At 37.0% G+C, this 19,982-nt stretch overlaps 1 protein-coding gene across 2 annotated transcripts; it reads left to right on the top strand.

Annotated features, from left to right (window-relative positions):
• Positions 1 to 11,383: 11,383 nt before the first annotated feature.
• LOC113569706 (homeobox protein OTX2-like) lies at positions 11,384 to 13,182 on the top strand. 2 transcript variants are annotated; one of them, XM_026997706.2, is made up of 3 exons: positions 11,384 to 11,533; positions 11,939 to 12,090; positions 12,451 to 13,182. In XM_026997706.2, exons 1-3 carry the CDS (start codon positions 11,437 to 11,439, stop codon positions 13,069 to 13,071), a joined length of 870 nt encoding a protein of 289 aa, XP_026853507.1. In that variant the 5' UTR covers positions 11,384 to 11,436; the 3' UTR covers positions 13,072 to 13,182. The 2 variants fall into 2 exon arrangements, with proteins under 2 accessions (XP_026853507.1, XP_026853499.1); XM_026997698.2 differs by having other exon boundaries at positions 11,384 to 11,569.
• Positions 13,183 to 19,982: the final 6,800 nt, after the last annotated feature.

Below are 19,982 nucleotides of genomic sequence, written 5' to 3'. Positions count from 1 at the left end.
AGGAGGAGAGGGGTGGAGGCATGAATCAGTGGGGGTTGGAGAAGGGTGAGAAGAAGAGTGCAAGATGGGGTTGGGGGGGGGGGGGTTAGGGAGCAGGATACCTTGCTCTGCTTTCTTTATCATAGCCACAGATCATGTTGTTTGCACACTCATCCAAGTCAACCATCTGCTTGAGTTAGATAAGCCATTGTGAGCCTGGCCATTGAGTGGTCACACACACAGGGAAAAAATGTTAAAAAATAAAGACCTTTGTAGCACAGGCTAGATAAATGGTCTATTCTGTATGATGGTCAGCAAGAGAGGTTGGGATTTCTTAGGTGGTTGCAATTACTAAGTTTGTGCTACCTCAACCCCATCTCCAGCATAGCACAAAAATATAGCTTTAGCGATCCATTTGCGGTGGCAACTACATCTCAAAAACCATGTTGTTGAATAACTCACACAGTTTGCAAAAGATGATTGCTTTGACATGCATTCCTAAAATTATGTGTGTAATTAGTATAATATTTAAATAAATTGTTCTTTATAATACAAATGCATGGAGATTCCCTTTTCCCATAAACTCTCATACTTGCCAGAAAAACTTTTCATATAATTTTATTATGTTTATGGCAAAGCACACAACTTCATAGGAGAACATGTTTATGTATTGTGTAGATTTTCTTATTGTCATTACTCAGTAAAAGGCAACAAAAAGCAGTATAGTATTCTGCATATCCCAGCTTCTTTGAAGGAAGGGGTCAGAAATTGTACAGCACTCCTAGAGCTGAAAGCCTTGCCCAAGGGCCCAACAGTAGCTGTACAGCAAAGCCAGAATTTGAACCTGCAACCTTCCAATTAATGGCTCAATGTCCTACCTACTTGGTTACCACTGTCCTAAAATGAGAATTTAGCAGAAGTGGGGTATTGCTACATGTGTTTACATCTGTGAAGTCTCTGGAAGAAGAATTCAACTGAAATCGATCTCAGAAATTATGTACTTTGATTTTTGGGGATTTTGACTCATTAACGTTCCCTTCATTTATCATCAACATACAACACCAAATAGCATTTGTTAGAAATAGGGGGTAAATGTAATATCTGTGCCATACCACTTGACCTCATGTGACATCACTTGAACTCTCAAAGTCTCTGCTTTGCATTAATCGACTGCCTAGTGTACTCTTGAAAGTGCATGCATGTGTGTGGATGAAAGAAAACCAACAGATAGTGGTATATTTTTATATATTATACTGCTCTTGTGTGAACCAAAAATAAACCACTGTCACAAGTTAAATCAATGTCCTGCACTTCATTTGTAGACTTCACCTGTAGAGTCAAAAGCTCTAGCTTCTCTCTATTTATCTCCATAAAGGTTTAAATCACTAGCTAAGAGAATCAAATCATATTTAAGGAATTTAAAGAGAATTTGAGATGTATTTTAGACTTTACGTAGGAAGCCTGTTGATATGTTTGTAGTCACAAAATTACATTATATATATTTTTTTGATAGAACAAGCCTTTCCAAAAGTAGAAAAGCATTTATGATGAAAAGTTTTTGCAAAAAATAGTATCTAACCCACTTCCTCATCCTCAAGAACAGAGTGAGTGATGATGTAAGGTGGCAGACCCATTTTAGTCATTTCAATGAAGAATAGATTACAGTCATATATAAAATAATTTATGAAGATGTACTATGGTCTGCGTTTGGATGTAGAATGCTGTTTGGTTTTAGTTGTCACAATCAATTTAGCTGTCTGACTTGCTTGCTGTGCTCTCATTTGAAATATGGATACATTGCAGAAAATACTACCTGCAAAACAGTGGCATACAGCATCTGACAGGTTGATTGTGTCTCTGTGTCTTTATACATACTAAATAAGTTTCTATGTATCCTTCTTTTTAAAAGCATGTTTTTGTCCTTTCAGATAATCTTTTCTTGGAGTGAGATCTTCTAGTTTTGTGTAGCAGATACTGGGCTTGTATTGTGACCCATTGGGGCCTAGTGTGGAGCTAGAGGTTGGGGGATAGGGGGGATTAGGGAAGGCCAGTTGGATCATTTTACAGCCGCCGGACCCTAGCCACCCCCTAGCCTTCTGAACAATGAGGATTAAACCCCTCTTGTTCTTAAACTCTGAAAACGGCAGGGCGACAAAGACTGTATTCCTTCCATCCCTCTCACTGGAGAGAAGGGCGAATCCCAGAAAATTTCCTCTCCATTGCAAAGGGAGATGTACATGTATACATGAATGATAAAATGTAATACAAATTTGCATAGCATAGTTGCATATTAATCTATCCTAAGACTGAAGTCATTTAAAATACTGATGCTCACCCAAGTCAAGGTTAATCAATTACCAACATTCCAAAAGGTCTTCAGCCACAAAACGGCTTTTACAAATGAGATTAGTGTTAAGTTGGGTTTATGAAACTAGGGTTTGTGACATGGATTTATGAGACAAGACATCTCCACATAGACTGTGATACATTCAAATATGTTTATCATTGGGGTTTATTCACAGATATATTCACAGATATTTGCCATAATGGGGTTAAGCCAACCTCAAACATTTCTTTTATTAAATATTAGGCACAGGTAAACAAACACTGATCAAATCCCATTCCACCTTCATCTTCATGTTCATAAATGTGCTGACAGCTGCTATTTGTGCTATTTTTTCCTTCTTGTACAGTCTATGAATACTTTCTAATAACATAGTTATTACACACAATGAACAAATCCAAATGTGAACACACTATATTCAAAAATTTGATGGACAAGAGCAAAAATAATGCTGTAAAGCTCACATGCATCAAATTTGTGGTCAGTATCTAGTGACAAAAAAAAGTTTTTAGTACATATATAAACATATGCAGTATAGTTCTTCATCACGCATCAAATATAAAAGTACAGCACAGGGGAAGAGGACAAAAATAAGACAAAGACAGTGAGAAAAATGAAAAGAGGGTAGGTGTAGGGGAGTGAAAGGTGGATTTGGGGACCCCATGACCAGCCTGGCCCCAGCTGAATGTTCCAGCTTAAAGGCTAGCAGCAGTAGGGCGGAGAGGGGCAGGAGAGAGAGGGATGGAGCTGATAAAAGGCCCTCTATTCTAAGGAACAGAGTGAAAAAAAACCCCAGAAAGGGTTTGCATCGCCTCTCCTGATGGCCTGTCAAAGCCAATCAGTGTTTAGGACCTTTGGAACATTGCTCGTATCACAGGCTGCTTCTAACAATGGCAGCCAGCAATGGCCGCCACACTCTTCACATCCAATTTGGATCGTCAAGGACAGGTCCACTGAGAGGGATGGGTGGGGTTTGAGCTGGTGTTTCATCCAAACTATTCAACATTCATGTGGAATGGTTGGTAAGATGGCATGAAATGGGGGGAGGACTCCTTGTTACACCTTTCTGACTTACCCTTTTTTACCAGCAAGTCCAGTCTGTCTGTGATTTTTTAAGGTTAAAACTCTGGAGCATATGAACTTTGGATATTTCTTACAATTCTTCTGCTTGACAGATGATCTACTACAATCGAGTATGTGACTAAAAATAACCAAAACATTTTTTTTTTTACTTTTTTTAAACTACAGGTCACGGCACACTGAGCTTTAAACACATGTGAGTTAGAAGTCCTGAGGTTCAGAGAGGCAGCTTCTCCCCAAAGAGATGGGGCCCTGAAAAGACAGGACCTCCCTAAGTCACATTGTCAAACAAATCCTCTATGAAGAAAGGAAAGCTGCCCCATGTTTATTCCTTTTAGTCTAGTTAAGCTAGTAGTTCTGTGGCCACTTTCGAAAGCTTGAGGTTTTTCCACTGAACCTGGTAAATCCCTATCTTGCACTGGCTGAAGCTATGGGAGCCATCTTTCCCACACGCTTCCCACTCCACTCCCAATCTCAATCCCCCTCAAGCCAATGTTTACCCGTCAACCCAAACAATGACCGACTCTTGGCAATTAAACAGCATTTTTAGGAGGGGATCCGTGGCGCAGTGGTCTAATGGCATTACTGTTGGGACGATTCATCTACTGAATAGTCAACAGGATTTCTCTTCTCATGGGGAGAAATACTGCTTTACCAAGTTACCAGTATTACAGGGCTTTACCGAAGCTTAGGATTCAGGGTCCACAGATTACTGCCCCCCTAAAGATAGTAGAAGAAGAGGGGGAATTCTGGGCTTGGACTGCTAGACTGCCTCCACCATAACTATCACATCCTTCATCATTCACCACTCAGGTGCCTTCCATTTGTGCTTTGTATTTGACTTTGCCTACGGACTAAAATTGCCAGTGGACAAGGGAAGTGAGGAGTGACAAATAAACTGCCCAATATGATTGTTCTGCTTTTCAAATCCCCATATTTCAAGAGAGCATCACAAAAATTGATAAATTGAAGTAAAAACCACACAGCCTGACATACAACCTGAAAACCAGGTGAAAACCCTATGGCAAACCTAAATGTGTTCTGTCTGTGTATTTATAAAAGAAAACAAGAAGAGGTCCACAGTATGATACTATTAAAGCAGCACTGTAATGCTGTCACTTTCACATCAATATAACCTCCTTCAGAACTCAAGACCTAACAGTTAAAATATCAGGGCAAAAGGTTTCCAGTACGCCCACACGCAGGGCCATTTAATATCTTAGACAGGATAGGATAATTCCACTAGGTTCAGCACATTCAGACATATTAGCATAACAAACTTGTCAAGAGCAGCTGTAGTGCAGCTTCTATATCAGTGGTCACTCCGGCCTCACTTTGCAGCATGCAGCACATGCTGACCCCTGACCTCAGCAAAGCTGAGCTTGACTGGGTGCTTAGAGAGCCAAAGGCACAGCCAATTCCATTACCTCACAATGAGAGGCTAATTACTCCATTAGTACTCCACAGAAGCATAGCTGTAGACAGCTTGTCTCTGCTCTCCCTACCAGCCATTTTAATTACCAGTCTGTTCTCTGTCTCTCTTCCAATATCCTTTGTTTTAAGCACACTTCTCGTCATTTAGGATATAGGGACTTTTACTAATTAAAAGTAGGACCATGACTTGACTGACATAACCTGAGGTATTAAGAGTATTTTTCCATATTCTGAACAGCTCTCCTTCTCTGTCTCTCTTTCAGTCTGTCTGTATGTATGTATGTATGTATGTTTGTATCTATCTATCTATCTATCTATCTATCTATCTATCTATCTATCTATCTATCTATCTATCTATCTATCTATCTATCTATCTATCTATCTATCTATCTATCTATCTATCTATCTATCTATCTATCTATCTATCTGTGTGTTTTTCTTTGGATGTACTTGAGTGTTTTTCTTTTGGATGTACTTGAGACAAATTAATCACCAAACTCATAGTATAATGATGATTATGAGGTGGACCAAACACAAAATATATTATCAACAAGAATCAACAAGACACTTGTAAAACTGTGTTGTAAAGTGAAGAACACTTCTTATTTTATAGCAATCATGTTTTATTAGAACATAAGAACATAATTTTGTAAAGTAACCACTCATCACAGAGAACAGAGATACAACCTGGAAGAGAAAGTAAATAGATAGGTAAATAAGTAAAACATCAGGATATCATTTGCATGGTTAACATTTGCATAATTAATTCAATGGTAAATTGTAAATGTTTGCTTTTTCAATGTATGAATTTGCATCTGCTTCCCGAAATGATCCCATATCTTGTTAATGTTTTCTTATTTATTCTTCCCAACATAACCACATAAGATGCAGTCTCTATCATTTTATCAATCCATTCTTTTAAATCATAAGATACACCCCTGAAGGTGGTGGTGGAGAATGACCAATGACCAAGCTAAGATATATACAAAATGGGTAAATTACAAAATGGGAACCTAGCTGAATCATTAATTATGTTGGTTTTTTTTTGGTTTATATATATATATATATATATATATATATATATATATATATATATATATATATATATATATATATATACATATATATATATATATATATATATATATATATATAAAAACCAAAAAAAGTTAATTACTGATTCAACTAGGTACACCTTGCTGGGTTGGACCCCTTTTGCCTTCAAAGCTGCCTTAATTCTTTGTGGCATAGATTCAGCCAGGTGCTGGAAACATTAGGGATTTTGGTCCATATTGACATGATAGCTTCACAGTGTTGCTGCAGCTTTTTGGGACTGCACATCCATGATACAAATCTCCTGTTCTATGACAATCCAGAGGTGCTCTATTGGACTGGGATCTGATGTATAGTCTGATTTTAGTATAATGAATTCACTGTCATGTTTAAGATACCAATTTGAGATGATTTGAGCTCTGTGACTTGGTACGTTATCCAGTTCAAAGGAGCCATCAGAAGATGGGTACACTGTGGTCATAAAGGGATGGACATGGTCAGCAAAAATACCCAGGTATGCCGTGACACCATGCTCATTTGGTATTAAGGGGCCCAAAGAGTGCCAAGAAAATATCCCCCACACCATTACACCGCCACCAGCAGCCTGAACTGTTGATATAAAGCAGGATGGATCCATGATTTCATGTTGTTTATACCAAATTCATAGAGAGGCTCTTCTGAATACCTTGGTTGTAAGGAGATGTTATTTGAGATACTGTTGCCTTTCTATTACACTGAACAAGTCTGACCATTTTGGGCATTTTTGCCCAGAGAACTGCTGCTCAGTAGAATATTTTCTCTATTTTTCAGACCATTCTCTGTAAACCCTTGAGATAGGTATGCATGAAAATCCCAGTAGATCAGCAGTTTCTGAAATACTCAGCCCTCCTAGCACCAACAACCATTCCACATTAAATCACCATTCTTCCCCATTCTGATGCTCAGTTTGAACTTGAACCTAAAGTTGAGTTGCTGCAGTGGCAGTGTGATTAGCTCATTTTATATATATATATATATATATATATATATATATATATATATATATATATATATATATATATATATATATATATATATATATATATATATATAATGTGTGTGTGTGTGTGTGTGTGTGTGTGTGTGTGTGTGTGTGCGAGCACAGATATAATAAAACTTTGCAATGAAGTACACAAAGTTTCTGGAGAAACAGGATGTTTCCTACAGAGGTCCTTCATCAAATGTGCAAAGCCAGATTCTTGTCGGAAATGAAAACATGCATAATATTACAGCCACCGTCTGAATAACTATTATTTCCATTCATCTGATATTTCCATTTATTTTATAAAGAAGAATGATCATTCATAGCAAAATATTTATTGTTGTTCATCACTAGGGATTTTGCTGTGTTAAATTGAACTTAAATTTAAATAAAGAAAACTGCTGGTATGTTCCTTCAAGGGTTGACTTCCGCAGTAGACAGTCAAGTGTTTACGGTCCTGCTTTGAATTTTGTACAGGGTATGATGTCCGCCTGTATGCATGTGTGTGTGTGTGTGAGTGTATGAGTGTGCGTGCATGTGTGTGTGTGTGTGTGTACGTACGTGCATGTGTGTGAGAGTTACTAGTGGATTTAGTACAAGGGGGTGCAGGTCGGCTGTTCAAAGACTGGCTTTTTGCATTGTTGGTCTGGAGGGGATTAGAGCAGTAGAATGGACCTTCTAATTAAAAAGGATAAGGAGGCAGAAAACTAGCGAGAGGCACATGGGAGAAGTAGGGAAGAGAGACAGAAAAAGAGAGAAGGAACAGAAGAAAAGAGAAACTGTTGTTCAGTGTCACTTCTTTAACCAGACAACTATTCAGACTAGATTAACTTTATACTCTACTGTCTTACTCTATCTATCCTTTACTCTACTGCTATATTTCTGTCAATTATGACTTGTTTTTGTACACCTGATTTATTATTATTATTATGTTGTTGTTGTTGTTTCATTGTTCTTTGGCATAGTATCGTTTGTAAACATACCAAGCAAATGTAAAAAACTTACACTTGTAAGGGTTGCTGCATGAGCATTAGATGAGCTGTTTAGAACATTCAGGTGGGCTAGACCAACTCCACGCTCACCTAAACCTTCATTTACATGCCATTTACATGTCATTTACATTCATAAACAACTGGATGAAATTGGATGAAAAACAATAAATGTTTGTTTAATGTATGTATTTAATTATGCACTCAATTTAGTTGTCTCTGATTTATCTCACAGGGATGTGGGGTTCCTTGCTGGTTCTTCTCAAGTTACAAGATATGTAGCATTGGTAGAGAACTCATCTTCCATGAGTAACTATGAGGAACACAGCTGTATCCCCCTGGATTCCCAGATAGAAAATGTAGTCTTTGGAGCCAATATATTTATTTCAGTCCCACCTGCAAATGCTGAAATCTGGTTCAAATTGTACTCAATTACAAGCTGTTTAAGTAGCAGTTATGAGAGGTTTTTAAACTTTGAAATGCTAACAAGACTTTTTAGACACTGTGCATGTCTCAGAAGTTTCAGCTGCTTAACTGACTTTTTTCACCTTAGTAATCTATTCATTTTTCAAATGGCCTCTACACAGTCACACACAGTATAATTACTGCAAACAATGAAAACAAAATTAGGAAAAAACAATTTAATTTCATAGTTTTATTTTAGCATCATATAGCTTCCCTATATGTTCTTGGTGACAGGTGTCAAAATGTGACTCAACCAAAACCAGAAGGTTTCAAATCAAGCCTCTTTTTTATTCATTCAAAGTATTGTTGTAAAACAAACCATGTTAAAATGCCTTTTAATGAGTTCCTAAAACACTATCAAAAGTGCCTCAAACAAGATTTAAAAAAAAGAAGAAAATAAACTGAGAAATTTTAAGAAGGGTCCAGCAGTATACGCTAAGACCCATGAAAAACTGTTCCAAAGTTGTTCACGCAGTCAGTAGTCTCAACAACTAGGGAGGGCAGAGTTGATCAATTTCTTGTAGATATTATTGCCACCATGTCTGAAACACTTCTTTCTAAAGGTGCAGTTGCAAAACTTGTCCCACTTCTTAGTACCAGATTTGTCACCAGATAAACCATGACTTACTCAGCTGGACTGGAGAAGATGAGATGGCAAATTGCCCCCCTTAGAACAACTGGGTACACCTTTCACAGTTGTCATTTACTGACACTCCACTGAGCCCTATGCTATTTACAGATGAATTATGTATCAAACAGAAGATGAAAGAAGACAGCATGAGCCAAGCCAAATTCACTTGACAGAGATGAAACTGACATTTGTGATTAATCTTTAAAATTACATTGAGGAAATTAGCTGTTGATTTATGGAACAACTTTCAATGTCAAAAGGACAGCTACTGTGTGGCATGATTGACCTAAATTTCCTTACTATTACTATTAACTGTTTTCTACTTTGCAGCAAAACTAGTTGTAAAAAATATCCCAACATATATCTGCAATTCGGAACCTCTGCAACAATGAACTAGTATGATTTCAAGCCACTTAAAGAAAGAATTTCTGTTGGAATTAGCCCTTTAGACTTCGAACTATATCTGTTCTTTAGAAATTACATTTTATGGCTCTGGACCAGACAACTTAAATTTGGTATTATTATGCAGGCAAATGATCAAATGTTCTGTTTAGTCTACAATAACGAAGCAATAATTGTCAAGAACTCTGTGCAAAATGGGTTGTTTGAGTAAACTATGTACTGATATACCTTCTGTTGGGTGTGGTCTATGCTCAGGGAATAGTATTTTTACTCTGTCCACTTTTTTAAGGTCATGAGGTAACTTAATTAGACACTTAAATACAAATGATGTAAATACAGCAACCATTTCATTCATCATTAATAGATATGATTAATTATATACTATATAATTATTCTTTCTGTGTTGCTAAGAGAAGTGTTTTTTTTCAATAAGTTAGTTAAAAATGACAGCACAGAACAATTACAGATGAAGTAGAGTGCTATAAATTGACATTATTGACATTATTACTATTGTTAATATTAAATCGTTTATTATAACATTTGGAGAGCAGTTATTTTATAGTTTAAACGTATTTGACAATTTACAACAACAACACTATAATAATAATAATAATAATAATAATAATAATAATAATAATAATAATAATAATGCTTTTGGGAAAGTGAAATTTAGGGGTGAGGTTACGGACAGTCTGCAAAGCTTTGCAAAAACAATACAGGCTTTTGTTTTATTTTCGTGACGCAAAAAATTAATCTCGAAACTCGAGAGCGCCGTAGAGTCGAGGGTAGCGTCCTGTAATCAGGGCAGCGCGTGCCGTCCGGATTATCTCGTTAATTTCTTGAAAAAAGTACAATAATTAATTCTTGTACAGGGTAATTATTATTGAGCGGATATAGAGCAACTGGTACACGAGGTCTGGAGTTTTAAGTAACAGATTGAGCGGTGTAGCCGTTAAATAGACTATAAGCCCTTTTACAAAATACGTTAAATATAAGAGGGGCCCCTCTTTAAACAGAAACGTTGGAGTTGTTCCTTTTACAGAAGTAGCCTATAGGTACCGCTTAGTGATTGCGATTGTAATGATTTGCTACTTTTTATTTTTATATAAATAAAAATATAAAAGTATAAATGTTATATAAATGTGAACAATTATCGAAAATCCTTTTTAAACAACTGTAATTTAAAAGATAAAAGAAGCATTTTCTCATCTTTCTTTTCTTTCTTTCTTTCCCTAATTATCACCTTCTCTGGGTGATTATAAGAAGAGGGGGAGTTTAAGTGGATATTTGATACGTTCTTAACGGAGAAGATGGTTTGTTTATTTAGTTTAAGTTTGAATAATCTTTGCTAATCAACACTTTTAGAAATCCCCACGCCGAAAATCTAATTACCGGGTGCAATTAATTAAGTGGGAATTGCTCAGGGAGTGTCGACTGGAATTACAATCTTCGAAGTTCCCCGCAAGTTTCTTGTTATTTACCAAGCTGCTGTTCGCATTTTAATGACAACCAATTCAAATGTACAAGTGGTCGGGATTCAAACAAAGAGCAAAGCCTGAATTTAAGATGTGCAGTTCCATAGCCACAAAATAGAGAGCACGGACTTCGCAGCTTTGTCTCATTGTTTATCGCCAAAGGGGCTTTTGTTATCAGCATTATTTATCTGGTCAACAGTAGTCTTTGTCTTTGCAAATGGCCCCCAGTCAGGCTGTCTACTTTGGAGACAATTAGCTCGTCCTAAAACCCATGGCCACTATGTAAATGCTGCGCCTTGTTGCGTCTCAATGTGCGTGCCTTTCAGCAACCGTGTTTTTGTTCTCGAAGAAGGCGTGTTGCAATTATGGGATGTTTAGTGGTACCGCCCCCTTCAACTACATACCGTGTCAGCAACTCACTCCACTGCTGTGCTTCTTGTGTCCCGTCCGTGTGCGCGATAGGCTAAGAAGAAAAGGAAAACAGAAAAAAAATCCGAGCAGTATAAACTGTGTGCACGTTTAGTTGTAGTACGTGCACCCTCCTCACTCGCCCAGGTGCGAGCATGATGTCTTATCTGAAACAACCACCCTACACAGTCAACGGACTCAGTCTGTCTACTTCGGGGATGGACCTGCTTCACTCATCTGTGGGTTATCCAGGTAAAATTAATTTAAATTGGTTTATCTTTGTGAGTAGTCACATGACACTCGTCTTAAAATAGAAAAAAAGTGTGGTAAGAGAGAAAATACTCTCGATTTGCTGATATCTAATTTGCAATTCCTGGCGCTTTGCAAAAAAAGTTAAACATAACACACATACTGACACTAAATATATATAGCTAATTTCATATGGTTTTAGATGGTTCCCTTGCCATTCATATACATTCCCAAGAGTATCTTAATTATTAAAGAACATAAGTGTTACAGAAATACTGCTGATTTACTACAAGTCCCAAAGGGTTGTAAATTATTAATGAGTGAGTACAGAACACATGTTTCAGATTTCCAAGTCTGTTGTTGCATTTATATTCATCTAAACAATGAGAATGTAATTTTTATTTACAGCAACGCCTCGTAAACAGAGACGTGAGCGGACAACCTTCACCCGGGCTCAACTGGACGTTCTGGAGGCCTTGTTCGCAAAGACACGCTACCCGGACATCTTTATGCGTGAGGAAGTAGCCTTGAAAATTAACCTACCAGAGTCGCGTGTACAGGTGAGTAAGTGATAGGCCTATCACTTTTTCTAAAGACTCGTGGTTCATGGGATGAGAAAAATATGCTTAGTTAGTGCTTTATTAAGCGTGAAATTTACGTTATCGACATTGAAATGCAATACTCATATTTTAATGTGGTCTCTTTTTTGCACAATTTATTACATATATAGACTATAAACATTTCTACTCAAACAATATATGCCCCCAAAGTTTGGTGAAACTATATGTGAAGATTTATATGCTCTATTGTTTACAAAAAACTAAGATAGAAAATAAGAACTGCAAAAAAATTCAGTTATCACTAATATTTATAAAATAAATATATGTAATTGGTGATTTTGGTTTGACGTAATACAACAGGTGTGGTTCAAAAACCGAAGAGCGAAGTGTCGCCAACAACAACAGCAAACACAGAATGGCACGCAGAACAAAATTCGACCTGTAAAGAAAAAGAGTTCTCCAGTCAGAGAAGCCACATCCGATGGCAATGGAAGCGGTCCGTTTACCTCCACATCAAGCGCTTCTTTACCGGCTATCTCTACTAGTACTGCTCCTGTGTCAATTTGGAGTCCGGCCTCCATTTCTCCACTCTCAGACCCACTCTCTACGTCTTCGTCCTCCTGTATGCAACGGTCTTATCCCATCACCTACACACAGGCGTCGGGATATAGTCAAAACTACACTGGTACATCGTCTTATTTTAGTGGAATGGACTGTGGGTCTTACCTTGGACCTGTGCATCACCAGTTGGCCAGCCACGGATCGACTCTGAATCCAGTAAGCACAAATGCGGTCAGTAATCATTTAGGCCCACCATCCTCGATCACAAGCCAAGGCTATGGTTCGTCTGGCCTTGGATACAGTGCACCGTCAGATTGCTTAGATTACAAGGACCAAAGCGCCTCTTGGAAACTCAACTTCAGCGCCGACTGTTTGGATTACAAAGATCAGACATCGTCGTGGAAATTTCAGGTTTTGTAATTTTTCTAGAATGACAAGCTTCAGTATTAGGTCCATAGGAAATATTGTGCACCAGCAGACATATAAGCCGGGCAGCAAAAAGATGATAGTATCAAAGACTGGCAAAGCAATGCAAAAGCTACAGAAACGATTTAGATTTTCATTTTATTTATTTAGAATAATATTTTTCATTAAGATATGGAGAAACTGGCAAGCCAAGAGGAAAACCACCGTTAGTACCCAACGGTTCAGCATTCCTTAAGCCTATTAGAGGATCTGGCAAGCTAAAAGAGGTCTTTGATCAAGGCATTGCAAGTTGCGTGAGTGTGCGCCGATCAACGCAGAAGATACCTAGTTTGTGAAATGCACTATTCTATTTATGACAAACGTTTAATGAGTTGTGTTTTGTTTATTTTTGTTTTAAGAGACAATCAGTGTATATGTATTTGTGCGGAAATATTTGTTTTTTGTCTTAAATCTGTATATCTTCTTAAACTGCTATCTGTTGTAGGCTATCTGAGCTTGTCATTGAAAACTGTAAATTTGATAGTTTTTATGTTGTTATTAATAACGATAACTTATTATTGTAAATGTAAATACAGTTTCCCACCGAATGTTAGACATATATTAAAACATTCTCAGTTTGAAGGAAAATATAGTCCTCGCGACTACTACACTATTTTGATTTTTTCACCCTGAAAAACAGTTCAATTGCTTAATTCAATGAGACCACTATTGTCAATAACAACTAGCAGATGCCGGTCCAGTTTAATCTAAAATTCGTTTAAGTGTGTCTGATCTGTTTCTTAAACGACCTGCTGGCTAGAATTACTGATCAGATTCAGTTTTCATTATCTTAAAAGTAGGGGAATGACAACGGAATCAGATTTATATTTTACACAATTGCTAAAATATTTCTCCACCATTTGAGCACCAGGCTATCACACTTCTCTTACTTGACGAGTCTGAAGTATGACTACTCTAATTTAGCCAGCAATTACTCGTGTTGCCACCAATTTATGCTGTTAGAGTAATCTTGTCATAATCATTGGTGCTTTCATATTGATTTTCCCGAGCAGAAGGTTGACAAAATATGAAAAGCTTAATTGATGCTATTAAAATGTATTATTTTGCTAGGCCAGACATAAAACATCTTAATGTTTTTATGAAGGAAACGTTGTTTAAAACTTCTAGATAATAAGATATTTGTGATTTGTGAAACGTGGATATGTTTGGTTATTTCCAATAATCAATTTAATTTCATTTGATTTAATACATAATCGACATCTTGAAACACTCGTTACATCAAGTGTCAAATGGGTAAATGCACAGTATGAGAAAGCTATAATCCATCCTAAAAGAGAGTATAGTCCAAAAAATTAAATGGGGAGATTCCTTGCCTCCGAAAGGCAACTTACGAAGTTCCTTAAAAACACTCAGATGTCTAGAGGTCATACATAACAATGTGTGAAAAAGAAATTCGGACGCTGGGTGTTGTAATTACAACAATAACACTGTGGTTTGGTATTATCCGAATATTCATTACCTAAAATAATATGTACAGTCTATGTACTGTCGTCTCTGTCTACACGTTTTCATTCAGTTAAACACATAGAGATAAAACTGCCTCTTAACAGACGTACTTGAACTTTTAGTGGTAATATCACTTGTATTGGAGTATTGCGTTATTTTGCATTACACATTCATTATTTTACATTGCTTTATTTTACTATGGAAATTAAATGAAACATATGTATAGGTATATGTAAAAGATTGCATGATATCATATGGTTGCAAAATGTAGTAAAGCTATTCAAAATAGCTCTCGTAACACCACGTAATTTTTAAAAATATGTATTTATTTAAGGCGAATACCCTAAGTTCTTCATCGTTAGCATGGAGCACTTCTTCCACGTCAGTTCGGCTAGGCGACACATAATCTTGGTGCATCATATATTCTAGACAAAATAAACTGAATATGGCATACTTTTTTAGTGTTCCCTTTTAGCTATCATTGGTTAATCCTAATACTTGAAAACTGATTAAATTAGCGTTAGTTTATATATTAGCTCAAATGATAACAATATAATAATATTATAGAAAATGTTATATTAATAACCAGAATAAGTAGGATTATTATCATAGTACAACAGCCCATTATCAGTTTTATTATGATGTATTGGTATGCTGTCATTATGATGATCATCATCATCACCACCACCAACAAATTATTATTATTATTATTATTATTATTATTATTATTATTATTATTATTTTACTTACTATTATTACTGCAACTTCCTTTTAATAAGTTGCAACTTCTTAGTCATACGTTTTGCACGTTCAAGTTTTTTTCTTATTTGTTTTGTTTTTCGCAAGGGTTCCACGTGGCAGTCCTTTTTAGAAACAGCAAGTATAGATTTAGGACGATCAGAATCACCCATATAAACTTATTTAGAGGACTTTGCTTAATATTCATATATACACGAGGCAAATCATTCATCTTAAATCGGTGAGACAGCATGGGCGGTATAAAATAGTTTTACTCAGGTGGTGCTATCGCCGGTGAGACCTAATGCATATATGCAGTATCTGGCAAGAACCGGAAGTCAAAAACGTGCCCTAAGGTTTTATAAAAATAGAATTACGAACAATCGTATCTGTTGGATGCGAAGCATTTCTAAAATGTGAAAAAGAATAAATAGCCTAATAAGCAAAGAGACCACACGCACACAGTGTCTATGAGTCCAAATTAGGACTATTTATTTATGTTTGGAAGTTATGAGGCATTTCAAATGCTAAAGCTGAATATAATGATGTAAAAACAATACATTTTGTCTTCATACACTTCAAGAAATTCAAGCCAGTACAATTTACTTTATTAAAATATATATTTTTTTAAAATAGGAAAAATGTATTAAATACTTTTAATTGTCAATATAGTTCTTAAATTCATTTCAGTAGGATCATACTATGATTGCTTGAAAAATACCAGGCATACTATTAAGTAAATAGCATGAAAGATCAGTAACAAGTCAAGAATGATTCATGTCAGTCTTGCAGCATTCCTAATGGTGCTTATTGGTACATTTCTGCAGTAAATAACAATAAAAATGTTAAAACCATTATATGCACCCTATGAATATCTATGAACCTGTTTAAAAATACATTTTGTACAATCAGTGTCCATAATATTATGAGTTATATGATTGTAGAAAACATTCCCTAATGTACTTTGATGTTATTTTTTTCTTTAGGGTATACTTGATTGAATCTGATGGTATTATCTGATGGTATCCTCACAGACACACCTAAGTAAAAAGTGGCACAGATCATGAAAATAGAAGATTGAAAGCTGATTACAGATTTGAAACATTTTTGAGTGGAAGAGCCTTTGTGAAGTTACTACATATTATTTGGTGTGTGTGTATGTGTGTGTGTGTGCATGCGCTTGTGTTGGGGGGGCACGCGGGGAGTGTGGGGGACCTTTACAATTGCAGGACCTATGCATATGTCCACAACCAGATCAATACTTGGGCCATCATGGCCTGAGGCCATTAATAAAAAGAGATAATTCTCTTTAAATGCAAAATGAATTAATAGGACCATAACAGATTTTATGCAGCTAATGGGTGAAATTTGTCATGCATAAGGTTTTTATGTATTGAAAAACATTTAACTGTTTTGGGTGCTTGTGAAATCCATTAGGCATTATAGATCCTTGCTACAAAACTCTAAAACATTTGAAAATAACCTCTTTTGTTTTTAATAGAATTGCATTATAAACACATATGAAAATTGTTTAAATGATTAAGGTCAGTGCTATGGTTGAAGACCACTAATTTGCCACTTTTGCAGTCCAGCTGGGTTTTGTCTGTAACAGCATACTGCTTTATGGAGAATGTCTGTATGACTATGGGATATAGAGATACAGGTACGGGATAGCACTGGACAGCAAATACTGCAGATATGCTCTATGTGCTTCAGGGAGATATGATATTTGTCACTGAGATTTTGGAACTCAAAATTGTTTTCCCATCTGAGTTTAAGGCAGAGAGCTGAGTCTCATCAGCCATCAGTGGTGGCACCACTGTGCTAACCCAGACAGCGTCTCACATAAGGCACACATAGACCCGGTAATTAGCTGCTCTAGATACATACACACCAGACTGTGCCATCGTTTAAATGTATCTCTGCTCAAAGTGTTCCTCCTATCTGTTCCAACTGGCCAGGCCCATGGCCTTAAAGCAGGTACACCTGTACCCCAGTGAGCTGCACAAGCCCAGTGCCCACTGTGGGCCAGGCCCATGGCCCATTAGCTCATCAGAGTGTGAGGCTTCCCGCTGACCTGGATCACACTCATAGTGACGAATTTCTGGCAAAGGCATTATTTCCAAAACACCACTAAAGAGTGCATGACGGATTTCAGGCAGTCATGTTTTTTGGACGCTGTATGTTGTTCTTTGCAATGACTACCATAAGTCTCAAGCCTGTAGGTCACATGCAGGCACATAGTTGAGGGTAAATAATTATGCTCCAGCACAGCCCGCATCAAAACGATCCTGCAATGTGAACATGCACACACATCCACATATGAGCAGATGGGGAGGTCACAGAGAAGGGATGCTGCTTTTGGGTTTGTCAGCAGATGCCCCTTCCCAGCCCTCCCTTCTTTTCTGGCCCACCTGTTTATGGCTGTGCATGGCTCTCTGTGTATGTCTGGATGTTAGGCTCATGAATGCTGGCAAGTGTAGGTCTGAGGACCCTTATGTTGGTGCGGCAGTGCTGGTTACGCCACGTGAATCCAACTGTGTGCATTTTATTAATGGGTGGTGTGCAAGAGTGGGCAAACATCTTTGTGCAATGGTCACAGCAGTGCAACTGTGTGTGTGTGTGTGTTGTGTGTTTGTTGGCTGCGTATGGCAGAAGGTGTGAGTGTGTATACTGGTTGGAGTTCCCCTGCCTCCCCCCTCCACCTCCTGAAGCAGGGCGAGTGCACCCCCTCTGCACCCTGCTGCGGCCACACGCCTGGCCACCTGCTCTTGGATTAGGGTGCATGCGGATTACACGCGTCACAATGGAAATACACTACTGAAAATATGCCACAGAGACTAACAAAGAGAGCACTTATAGCTGCCTCCTCAGTCTAACAATCGGGCAGTTAGCGGAGAATGATGCATGCAAATAATAACTCATGCTTTTACTGTGTTTTGCATGAATTATTAATCACATTTTGGTTGGTTTTCATCACAGAGAGAGGCATATGGAGAGATGGAGTGATAACACTAATAGTAATAGGGGTATATCAAATATTTTATATTCTATCTATCTATCTATCTATCTATCTATCTATCTATCTATCTATCTATCTATCTATATATATATATATATATATATAAGCAATGTAAGCGCTACATTTGCAATTGTCTTATGTCTGATGGCGTGTATCTGTGTGTGGTGTTGTGTGTGTGTGTGTGTGTGTGTGTGGAGTTTACTCCCCATAAGAACCCCATGGCCTACATTCACAAACAAAAACACTACAATCAGAAACAAAAACATGGCAATGAATGAATGAGCAATGAGGAGATGTGCATGGTCTGGAGTATTAAAACAAAAATTGAACTCAGACAATACATCGTGCAAACTCAAAAAGCAAACAGCAAAGTGAGTGATGACAAATAGCATATTTAACACCACTAATGATACACTCAGGTACACTGAGTAATATTTTCAGATTTCAGCTTTATGTATCCCAAATCTCTATCCCACCTGTCTGTTCACACATGCTTAATGCAACATAATAAGTGACCTTCAGTGTTACTGCAGAAAACTATAAGCATTTTCCCAGCTCACAGTTGGGCGTGTGCTTCCTTAGCCTTTACTCGATATTAAATTTTCTTAAAATTTTTTGAATGTAAATAAAAGTTAACAACAGGATAATAGGACATGCACAGAGCATGGTCAACCATAAACATTGATGCTTGGTGTCTTTTGGGTGGTGTGGTTGCATGCTGTTCCCCTCTCCTTCAAATATGACCTCTTTAGAACAGTGTTAGGGGTTACTGAGGCATGAAAGGAGTATCACAAGATCAAAGATGACCGACTATAAAAGCCACTGATTTCGTCTGACCTCACTTATGCCACAGCTCACTGTTGTTTTACCATTTGTTACACCACACAGCTCATAAAATGTAATCCAGTGTCACTCACTTGAATACTACTCTGTAAGTATATGAAAATATTTTTTGCAAAAATGTGAATTACGTGGAACATTATGTTCAAGAGAGAAGAGAGAGATCGGTGACAAAGAGAGCATAAGAGCAGATAACAGGCTGATTCTCAGGTGGATATGCTTATAGTTCTCTCATATGTGTTTTATGGCTGTCTACAGAGATGCCTGTTAGAAATATTTAACATATAAAGTATTTTTTTGCATGATGGCCAGTTTGCTTTAGATGTTCTTCATAGATTTGTAATAACTGTCAATAACTGTCAGCTTGTCTTTCCTAGTGTTAAGCTTTCTAATAGATGTGATAGTTTATTATTATTATTATTATTATTATTATTATTATTATTATTATTAACAATAAGATTTTTTTTATTTGTTGCATTCAAGATGTGATTAATATTTTAATATATTTTGTATTTACTTTGTGAAAACAATACCTATTTTCTGGTGGCATTGATGCATAGGTGTGCTTGACCATTATAAATAAGACCAGGCCTCAGGAGTGAAGGAGATGTTCCCTTTTTTTGTTGCAATTACATGCATATATCACCAAGATATCATTAAGTGTCTATTTTGTTAAAATATTTCTGAATCATTTTTGTCATTAGCTCTACTACTTCGAGTATAATATTTTAAAGAACCATAGCAGTTTAAGTTAAACAGAAAAGGGAATATAGTGCTATCACTAAAGCATTAACTTTTT

The sequence above is a fragment of the Electrophorus electricus genome, chromosome 3, assembly GCF_013358815.1.
Source record: "Electrophorus electricus isolate fEleEle1 chromosome 3, fEleEle1.pri, whole genome shotgun sequence".
Taxonomy (NCBI): Eukaryota; Metazoa; Chordata; class Actinopteri; order Gymnotiformes; family Gymnotidae; genus Electrophorus; species Electrophorus electricus.
Note: the sequence above shows the minus strand (reverse complement) of the source record. Positions and strands in the feature narration are given on the sequence as shown.